The following is an 11,212-nucleotide window of genomic DNA, read 5'->3' on the forward strand; positions in this document are numbered from 1 at the left end:
ATCGTCTCTCACCTGACCTCATGGTCAGTCACCTGACCTCATCATCACTCACCTGACCTCATCGTCTCTCACCTGACCTCATCGTCTCTCACCTGACCTCATCGTCTCTCACATGACCTCATCGTCTGTCACCTGACCTCATCGTCTCTCACATGACCTCATCGTCTGTCACCTGACCTCATCGTCTCTCACATGACCTCATCGTCTCTCACCTGACCTCATCGTCTCTCACATGACCTCATGGTCAGTCACCTGACCTCATCGTCTTTCACCTGACCTCATCGTCTCTCACATGACCTCATCGTCTGTCACCTCACCTCATCGTCTCTCACCTGACCTCATGGTCAGTCACCTGACCTCATCATCAGTCACCTGACCTCATCGTCACTCACATGACCTCATGGTCAGTCACCTGACCTCATCGTCAGTCACCTGACCTCATGGTCACTCACCTGACCTCATGGTCAGTCACCTGACCTCATCGTCACTCACCTGACCTCATGGTCAGTCACCTGACCTCATCGTCTTTCACCTGACCTCATCGTCTCTCACATGAACTCATCGTCTGTCACCTCACCTCATCGTCTCTCACCTGACCTCATGGTCAGTCACCTGACCTCATCATCAGTCACCTGACCTCATCGTCACTCACATGACCTCATGGTCAGTCACCTGACCTCATCGTCTCTCATCTGACCTCATCATCACTCACATGCCCTCATGGTCAGTCACCTGACTTCATCGTCACTCACCTGACCTCATCGTCACTCACCTGACCTCATGGTCAGTCACCTGACCTCATCGTCAGTCACCTGACCTAATCGTCTCTCACCTGACCTCATCGTCTCTCACCTGACCTCATCGTCACTCACATGACCTCATGGTCAGTCACCTGACCTCATCGTCTCTCACCTGACCTCATCATCACTCACATGCCCTCATGGTCAGTCACCTGACCTCATCGTCAGTCACCTGACCTCATCGTCACTCACCTGACCTCATCGTCACTCACATGCCCTCATGGTCAGTCACCTGACCTCATCGTCTCTCACCTGACCTCATCGTCACTCACATGACCTCATGGTCAGTCACCTGACCTCATCGTCAGTCACCTGACCTCATCGTCTCTCACCTGACCTCATCGTCTCTCACCTGACCTCATCTTCAGTCACCTGACCTCATCGTCACTCACATGACCTCATCTTCAGTCACCTGACCTCATCGTCTCTCACCTGACCTCATCGTCAGTCACCTGACCTCATCGTCTCTCACCTGACCTCATCGTCACTCACCTGACCTCATCGTCACTCACCTGACCTCATCGTCTCTCACCTGACCTCATCGTCTCTCACATGACCTCATCGTCTGTCACCTGACCTCATCGTCTCTTACCTGACCTCATCGTCAGTCACCTGACCTCATCGTCAGTCACCTGACCTTATCTTCAGTCACCTGACCTCATCATCTCTCACCTGACCTTATCTTCAGTCACCTGACCTCATCATCTCTCACCTGACCTCATCGTCTGTCACCTCACCTCATCGTCTCTCACCTGACCTCATGGTCAGTCACCTGACCTCATCATCAGTCACCTGACCTCATCGTCACTCACATGACCTCATGGTCAGTCACCTGACCTCATCGTCAGTCACCTGACCTCATCGTCACTCACCTGACCTCATGGTCAGTCACCTGACCTCATCGTCTTTCACCTGACCTCATCGTCTCTCACATGACCTCATCGTCTGTCACCTGACCTCATCGTCTCTCACCTGACCTCATGGTCAGTCACCTGACCTCATCATCAGTCACCTGACCTCATCGTCACTCACATGACCTCATGGTCAGTCACCTGACCTCATCGTCAGTCACCTGACCTCATCGTCACTCACATGCCCTCATGGTCAGTCACCTGACCTCATCGTCACTCACCTGACCTCATCGTCACTCACCTGACCTCATCGTCTCTCACCCGACCTCATCGTCTCTCACATGACCTCATCGTCTGTCACCTGACCTCATCGTCTCTCACCTGACCTCATGGTCAGTCACCTGACCTCATCGTCAGTCACCTGACCTTATCTTCAGTCACCTGACCTCATCATCTCTCACCTGACCTCATCGTCACTCACCTGACCTCATCGTCACTCACCTGACCTCATCGTCTCTCACCCGACCTCATCGTCTCTCACATGACCTCATCGTCTGTCACCTGACCTCATCGTCTCTTACCTGACCTCATCGTCAGTCACCTGACCTCATCGTCAGTCACCTGACCTTATCTTCAGTCACCTGACCTCATCATCTCTCACCTGACCTTATCTTCAGTCACCTGACCTCATCATCTCTCACCTGACCTCATCGTCTGTCACCTCACCTCATCGTCTCTCACCTGACCTCATGGTCAGTCACCTGACCTCATCATCAGTCACCTGACCTCATCGTCACTCACATGACCTCATGGTCAGTCACCTGACCTCATCGTCAGTCACCTGACCTCATCGTCACTCACCTGACCTCATGGTCAGTCACCTGACCTCATCGTCTTTCACCTGACCTCATGGTCAGTCACCTGACCTCATCGTCAGTCACCTGACCTTATCTTCAGTCACCTGACCTCATCATCTCTCACCTGACCTCATCGTCAGTCACCTGACCTCATCGTTTCTCACCTGACCTCATCGTTTCTCACCTGACCTCATCGTCAGTCACCTGACCTCATTGTCAGTCACCTGACCTCGTCGTCACTCACCTGACCTCATCGTCTCTCACATGACCTCATCGTCTCTCACCTGACCTCATCGTCTCTCACATGACCTCATCGTCTGTCACCTCACCTCATCGTCTCTCACCTGACCTCATGGTCAGTCACCTGACCTCATCGTCAGTCACCTGACCTTATCTTCAGTCACCTGACCTCATCGTCAGTCACCTGACCTCATCGTTTCTCACCTGACCTCATTGTCAGTCACCTGACCTCGTCGTCACTCACCTGACCTCGTCGTCTCTCACCTGACCTCATCGTCAGTCACCTGACCTCATCGTTTCTCACCTGACCTCATCGTCAGTCACCTGACCTCATCGTCTCTCACATGACCTCATCGTCTGTCACCTGACCTCATCGTCACTCACCTGACCTCATGGTCAGTCACCTGACCTCATCGTCTCTCACATGACCTCATCGTCAGTCACCTCACCTCATCGTCTCTCACCTGACCTCATGGTCAGTCACCTGACCTCATCAGTCACCTGACCTCATTGTCTCTCACCTGACCTCATCGTCTCTCACCTGTTTAGTTCCAGAGCTTCATTGTGTACTAAGTGAAGTACACTTTACAGTGCATTTTAAAGTAAAAGTTAAAATTAGGAAGTGACTCACGTCAGCTGAAGAGATTGGAGTCTTCTGATTGGCTCAGAGACCTGAAGCTCCACACTGCCCTCCGCAAGCCGACAGCTGGAACTACAGGAAGAGAGGAGTCTTCAGGTTTGATGTGAAACTGTAAAAGAAGTTTATAATTATTATTATATTACCTCAAAACTACATCACTGATCTCAGCCTGTAGATCATTTAAAGACCATCAACATCCAGGTCCACTTCAACAATCACTTCAGTAGAAAGTTTCTATCTGACCCAGAATCTAAATCATTTAAAGTAAAGTTAACCTGACACGTTCATCATGTCAGCTTTTATTCACAACTAACAGTTTAAACAGTTATCCTGTGTGTGTGTGTGTGTGTGTGTGTGTGTGTGTGTGTGTGTGTGTGTGTGGGTGTTCATACCTGGTCAGTGTGTTGAGTTGTCGTATTCCAGCAGAGAGACAGAAACAACCTGCAGATACTTTTATACCACATCCCCTGTGTGTGTGTGTGTGTGTGTGTGTGTGTGTGTGTGATTAATGAACCTGTTAGCACAACAACAATTAACCTCTGAATGTGCTGTGTGTGTGTTTACATGTGATTATGTGTGTGTTCATGACATCAGTTAAATCTGAAGAAACAGTTTTTCTCACGTGTGTGTGTGTTTTCTTGTACTGGCTACGTAGTGAGGACCAACGGATTTTGGACATTTTGTCTTTGTTCAGACGCCTGATTCAGGGTTCACACTCGGTTTTAAGGTTCAGACTTGGTTTTGAAGTTTAGGGCCCCGTTTGAGAAAGCAGGTTTAACAAGTTCACTTTGACACTCGTATGTGGTGAATAAAACAAAAAAAGAATCATCAATGGAGCTTAAATTCCATGAGTCACCACGGCAACGTGTAAACAAAAGAGAGCCTCCATTTTAATTCAGTGGACGTAGAGACGTTAATGCATGTTAGACATATATGAACATTTAGCTTTAAGAAAGAATCAAAACGTTTATCAGGGTTCATTCTGTATGGTCCATGAATTCATAATCTACCAGACTATGATAACGTGTTAGACTGTAGTCTTCATTTTATATATATATATATATATATATATATATATATATATATATATATATATATATAGATAATATATTGAAAGATAGGGGGTCAGGGTTAGAGGGTCTGGGTTAGGGGTCAGGGTTAGAGGGTCTGGGTTAGGGGGTCAGGGTTAGAGGGTCTGGGTTAGAGGATCTGGATAAGGGGGTCAGGGTTAGAGGGTCTGGGTTAGGGGGTCAGGGTTAGAGGGTCTGGGTTAGGGGGTCAGGGTTAGAGGGTCTGGGTTAGAGGGTCTGGGTTAGGGGGTCAGGGTTAGAGGGTCTGGGTTAGGGGGTCAGGGTTAGAGGGTCTGGGTTAGGGGGTCAGGGTTAGAGGGTCTGGGTTAGGGGGTCAGGGTTAGAGGGTCTGGGTTAGGGGGTAAAGCATTATGTCAACATGGGTCCTCACAAAGACAGATGAACAGGAATGTGTGTGTGGTAGATTCTTGTTTGTCGTTTCTGTTTGTTTGTTTACTGTCATCACTGCTTTTATTCTGACATGTTCAGTAAACACAACAGGAAGTTCACCTGCGTCACCTTCTGTGGGAACCACACACACACACACACACACACACACACACACACACACACACACACACACACACACACACACACACACACACACACACACACACACACACACACACTTCATGTATTTTGTGCTTCACAGTATCTGATGTGTATTATTATTTATATCAGTATTATTAAACGTTACTTCTTGAGAGTGAATCAATAATAGAAGTAACATAAATGAAATCCTCACAAGGACAGTAAGCTGCAGTGTGTTTCTGTCTGAATCAGCTGAAGACTCGTCGTAGTTATTCGCCCTCTAGTGGACACAAAGGATGCAGCTGTAGACGTCACAATAGAAGATTTATTTCACTTTTACACAGACAGACGTGGAGGGTTCATCCTCTGAAGAGCACGACTGAGATCAAAGAGGTTAACAACAGAACAGAGGGTCACAGGGGTCACCAGGATCCTGGGAACCAGTCTGGAGGTCTAGTCTGTTGCTGTGGATTAATCATCTTCCCCCTCCTCCTGTTCTTCTTCCTCCTAGTCCTCCTCTTCCTCTTCCTCCACCTCCTCCTCAGGAGAAACCATTCTGTCCAGCGACACACTGTGAACCAATCACTGCTTTGCAGCCTCCTCATCCTCCTTCCTCTCCTTCTCCTGGTTCCTCCTCCTCTTCTTCACTTCCTGCAGTCCCTCCTGGATCTGGTCCACAGCCTCCTGGTCTCCAGCCTGCCGAGCCAGACCCAGAGCCTCCTGGTAGAACCGCACCGAGTCCTCCAGCCGACCTGACGGGCCACAGACAGAACCATCAGAACAGATCAGAGCCGACGTACCTGGTGGGCCTCCATCGTTTACCCGGCCCACTTTAGATGGAGCCACGCCCCCTTAGATTAAGCCACGCCCACATATATGCGAGTGGTTCCATCTGAAGCAGGTTGGACTCAGAGACCTTGGACGTCTCCCTGACCTGTGTGCAGCAGGATGCCAGCCATGTTTCCCAGCAGCACGTGTTGGTCCGGGTGTCCGGCAGAGCGGCTCAGATCCACGGCCCGCTGGACCAGAGCCAGGGCATCATCATGGCGACCCTGCAAATCCAGGACGGTGGCCAGGTCGCTCATCAGCACCAGAGTCTGACAGGTGAGACAAGAGGATGATGTTCAGGTCTCAACGCTTCACAATAATGTGTCTACCTGTGGTCCTACCTGTGGGTGTGTGTCTCCCTGCTCCTGGCTGCAGATGTCCAGTGCGCTCTGGTAGTCCTGTACCGCCTGTTTCAGGTGCAATGTTGACGCTCTGTATCGAGCCCGCGAGTCGAAACACAGACCGAGCAGAAGACGCGTCTCCTTCCTCAGAGCCTCCTGCTCCTCTGAAGACAACAGAGTCACATAACAGCTTGTCTGTCTCTCTACATGTACCTCTCTCCCTGTCTCTCTACCCTGTATGTCTCTCTACCTGTCCCTGTCCCTCTCTCTTTACATCTATCTTTTAGTCTGTCTACATTGATGTTTTTGAAGTTTGACTGAACTTTATTGCCACATTCTTGCAGCTCTGCTCTGGCTTCTTTTAGGGTTCTTTAACAATAAGCAGTCCTTCATGACTTCTTTTAGGGTTCTTTAACAATAAGCAGTCCTTCATGACTTCTTTTAGGGTTCTTTAACAATAAGCAGTCCTTCATGACTTCTTTTAGGGTTCTTTAACAATAAGCAGTCCTACGTGGCTTCTTTTAGGGTTCTTTAACAATAAGCAGTCCTTCATGGCTTCTTTTAGGGTTCTTTAACAATAAGCAGTCCTTCATGACTTCTTTTAGGGTTCTTTAACAATAAGCAGTCCTTCATGACTTCTTTTAGGGTTCTTTAACGATAAGCAGTCCTTCATGACTTCTTTTAGGGTTCTTTAACGATAAGCAGTCCTTCATGGCTTCTTTTAGGGTTCTTTAACGATAAGCAGTCCTTCATGGCTTCTTTTAGGGTTCTTTAACGATAAGCAGTCCTTCATGACTTCTTTTAGGGTTCTTTAACGATAAGCAGTCCTTCATGACTTCTTTTAGGGTTCTTTAACAATAAGCAGTCCTTCATGACTTCTTTTAGGGTTCTTTAACGATAAGCAGTCCTTCATGGCTTCTTTTAGGGTTCTTTAACGATAAGCAGTCCTTCATGGCTTCTTTTAGGGTTCTTTAACGATAAGCAGTCCTTCATGGCTTCTTTTAGGGTTCTTTAACAATAAGCAGTCCTTCATGACTTCTTTTAGGGTTCTTTAACAATAAGCAGTCCTTCATGACTTCTTTTAGGGTTCTTTAACAATAAGCAGTCCTACATGACTTCTTTTAGGGTTCTTTAACAATAAGCAGTCCTTCATGACTTCTTTTAGGGTTCTTTAACCATAAGCAGTCCTACATGACTTCTTTTAGGGTTCTTCTTCTCACCTGTCCGATCCTCTGCAGCGGTTTCTTTATGTTTCTGCAGTTTGGCCTCCAGAGACTCCGTACAGAACCTGAACCCGTGCTCTGCAAGCTCCGTCCTCAAACACACACACACACACACACACACACACACACACACACACACACACACACACACACACACACACACAGTCACCTCTCTGACAGGAAGTGAGGTCAGAGGTCAGGCACTTGAACGGTTCACTCTTACTTGTTCTGTTCGGCGTAGATGGTGGCGAGTTTCAGAGACATCTCGATGACAGCGTTATCGTCCTGGAAAAAGACAGGAAGTCAGTGAAGACATCAACACACACACACACACACAACACACAACACACACACACACACACACACACACACACACACACACACACACCTCTGGAGTTCCTCCTGACAGCATGAAGCCCATCGCTGCTTTGAAGAGTTTTTCTGCCTGAGAGGACGAAGAGGACAACCAGCTGTCTCACTGCCGTTGCCATAGTGACAAAGGTGAGTCATATGGGGGGCGGTACTCACGTGGTCCAGCTGACCCTGAACGTAGGCCAGGTTCGCCATCTAAGGGTGAGGGTGAGGGTTAGAAAGCTGTAGAGCTGAGGACAGCTGAGAGCTGAGAGAGGCTGTTTACCAGACTGTAGGTGTAGATCACGGCCTGGTGGTTCTGGATCTGATGAGCCACAACTACGGCCTGATGGAGGAGCCCAGAGGCTGCCTGGAGCTGTCCTCTGGAGACACTGAGCTGGAGGAGACAGGGCTGTTAGTACTACAGTACTAGTACTAATACTACTGAGCTGGAGGGACAGAGTACTGTTAGTACTACAGTACTACTAGTACTTCTACTACCTTGGCCTTCTTCAGCAGCAGGATCATCTCATCCTCTTTCCTCTGAGCTTCATCTCGTTGGTCTTCATCAGTACTGAAGAAGGAGAAAGCTACACACACAGACACACACACACAGAGACACACAGACACACACACACACACACACACACACACACACACACACACACACACACACACACAGGTTTGTGACTGTAGTTTGGTGTGACGGGTAAAGATATGATGTGTGACTGTACGTACCGACAGCCACCCACAGCACTCCTCCTCCTCCTCCTCCTCCTCCTCCTCTTCCTCCTCCTCCTCCCTTCAGGAAATGTCTCCCGATGGACTCATGTTGGCTCACGTTTACCCAGCATGCCGAGCATTTGTCCCTCACAGCCTGTGATGTCACAGCGCTGATAGAAGTTACAGAAGAGACAACAGAAAGACACTAAGGGTGTATCCACGTTTCCTTCACTAGCAAGGAAACCAAGAGAGGAGAGAGGAGGTGACAAATAAGATAATTGGGATGTACCTCTCTCTCTCTTCATGTACCTGTCTCTGTCTCTTCATGTACCTGTCTCTCTCTCTCTCTCTTTATGTACCTGTCTCTCTCTCTCTCTCTTCATGTACCTGTCTCTCTCTCTCTCTCTTCATGTACCTGTCTCTCTCTCTCTCTCTCTTCATGTACCTGTCTCTGTCTCTTCATGTACCTGTCTCTCTCTCTCTCTCTTTATGTACCTGTCTCTCTCTCTCTCTCTTCATGTACCTGTCTCTCTCTCTATGTACCTGTCTCTCTCTCTCTCTCTCTCTCTCTCTCTCTCTTCATGTACCTGTCTCTCTCTCTCTCTCTCTTCATGTACCTGTCTCTTTCTCTCTCTTCATGTACCTGTCTCTTTCTCTCTCTTCATGTACCTGTCTCTGTCTCTCTGTCTCTTCATGTACCTGTCTCTCTCTCTCTCTCTCTCTCTCTCTCTCTTCATGTACCTGTCTCTCTCGCTCTCTCTCTCTTCATGTACCTGTCGCTCTCTCTCTCTCTCTCTCTCTTCATGTACCTGTCTCTCTCTCTCTCTCTCTCTCTCTCTTCATGTACCTGTCTTTCTCTCTCTCTTCAAGTACCTGTCTCTCTCTCTCTCTCTCTCTCTCTCTCTTCATGTACCTGTCTCTGTCTCTCTGTCTCTTCATGTACCTGTCACTCTCTCTCTCTCTCTCTCTTCATGTACCTGTCTCTCTCTCTCTCTTCATGTACCTGTCTCTCTCTCTCTCTCTCTCTCTCTCTCTCTCTCTTCAAGTACCTGTCTCTCTCTCTCTCTTCATGTACCTGTCTCTCTCTCTCTCTCCAAGTACCTGTCTCTCTCTCTCTCTCTCTCTCTCTCTCCAAGTACCTGTCTCTCTCTCTCTCTCTCTTCATGTACCTGTCTCTCTCTCTCAATTCAATTTTCAATTTTTCAATTTCAATAGCTTTATTGGCATGAAAGTTTAGAAACAGTATTGCCAAAGCATCAACAAAAATAAACATACAATAATATTAATACACAATATCATTAACATAACATCTAGATTGATTATTAATTACATACATACAGTGTATGTGTGTGTGTGTGTGTGTGTGTGTGTGTGTGTGTGTGTGTGTGTGTGTGTGTCACTCACTGTCCCTCATGTTGTGACATGTTAGGACATATTGGGCAGCTAGATACTTCCTATCTCCTTCTCCTAGGAGTATTTTTAATTTTGAGTTGTTATTACATGTTTTAAAATCTGAAATTACAGAGTTGAATTTGTTAAAGTAAAAGTTCCTAATTTGATTGAACGCTTCACATTTTAGGAGGAAGTGTCTCTCTGTCTCGGTCTCACCTGTCCCACAGTGACCACATGTTCTGTTCTCCTTTGGTGTCCATGTCTTCTTGTGTCTTCCTCTTTCTATTTCCGGTGTGTGGTCACTGAGCCTGTACCTGTGTCTCTCTCTCTCTCTTCATGTACCTGTCTCTGTCTCTCTGTCTCTTCATGTACCTGTCTCTCTCTCTCTTCATGTACCTCTCTCTCTCTCTCTCTCTCTTCATGTACCTGTCTCTCTCTCTCTCTTCATGTACCTGTCTCTGTCTCTTCATGTACCTGTCTCTGTCTCTCTGTCTCTTCATGTACCTGTCTCTCTCTCTCTCTCTTCATGTACCTGTCTCTCTCTCTCTTCATGTACCTGTCTCTCTCTCTCTCTTCGTGTACCTCTCTCTCTCTCTCTTCATGTACCTGTCTCTCTCTCTCTCTTCGTGTACCTCTCTCTCTCTCTCTCTCTCTCTCTTCATGTACCTGTCTCTCTCTCTCTCTTCGTGTACCTCTCTCTCTCTCTCTCTCTTCATGTACCTGTCTCTCTCTCTCTCTTCATGTACCTGTCTCTGTCTCTTCATGTACCTGTCTCTGTCTCTTCATGTACCTGTCTCTCTCTCTCTCTTCATGTACCTGTCTCTCTCTCTCTTCATGTACCTGTCTCTCCCTCTCTCTCTCTTCGTGTACCTCTCTCTCTCTCTTCATGTACCTGTCTCTCTCTCTTCGTGTACCTCTCTCTCTTCATGTACCTGTCTCTCTCTCTCTCTTCGTGTACCTCTCTCTCTCTCTCTCTCTCTCTCTCTCTTCATGTACCTGTCTCTCTCTCTCTCTTCGTGTACCTCTCTCTCTCTCTCTCTCTCTTCATGTACCTCTCTCTCTCTCTCTTCATGTACCTGTCTCTCTCTCTCTCTCTTCGTGTACCTCTCTCTCTCTCTCTCTCTCTCTCTCTCTCTCTCTTCATGTACCTCTCTCTCTCTCTCTCTTCATGTACCTGTCTCTCTCTCGTCACACACTCACCTTCCCGGTGAGTCCCGTAGAGTCACGTGACGTCCTGAACACCTGAACCTGCTCAGAGTCTGACTGAGAACGCGTCGGACACTGCAGGCCGCCATCTTAACTGTTTACGTAACGAGCGGAAGTCACTAAACGCCTTCAGAATAAAAGCAACGGAAGCAAAAAAGT

At 47.9% G+C, this 11,212-nt stretch overlaps 1 protein-coding gene across 2 annotated transcripts; it reads right to left on the minus strand.

The window, feature by feature from the left end:
- Window positions 1-5,296: 5,296 nt before the first annotated feature.
- ttc19 (tetratricopeptide repeat domain 19) lies at window positions 5,297-11,174 on the minus strand. 2 transcript variants are annotated; one of them, XM_068709250.1, is made up of 11 exons: window positions 11,048-11,174; window positions 8,471-8,625; window positions 8,234-8,322; window positions 8,019-8,129; window positions 7,910-7,948; window positions 7,770-7,826; window positions 7,605-7,666; window positions 7,379-7,473; window positions 6,159-6,322; window positions 5,924-6,086; window positions 5,297-5,741 (listed from the first exon to the last, which is right to left on the minus strand). In XM_068709250.1, exons 1-11 carry the CDS (start codon window positions 11,140-11,142, stop codon window positions 5,572-5,574), a joined length of 1,200 nt encoding a protein of 399 aa, XP_068565351.1. In that variant the 5' UTR covers window positions 11,143-11,174; the 3' UTR covers window positions 5,297-5,571. The 2 variants fall into 2 exon arrangements, with proteins under 2 accessions (XP_068565351.1, XP_068565352.1); XM_068709251.1 differs by lacking the exon at window positions 11,048-11,174 and adding an exon at window positions 10,064-11,027.
- Between the last annotated feature and the right edge of the window lie 38 nt (window positions 11,175-11,212).

Source organism: Cebidichthys violaceus, unplaced genomic scaffold, assembly GCF_023349555.1.
Source record: "Cebidichthys violaceus isolate CVI_PGR_0920_01 unplaced genomic scaffold, fCebVio1.0.p SCAF_141, whole genome shotgun sequence".
Taxonomy (NCBI): Eukaryota; Metazoa; Chordata; class Actinopteri; order Perciformes; family Stichaeidae; genus Cebidichthys; species Cebidichthys violaceus.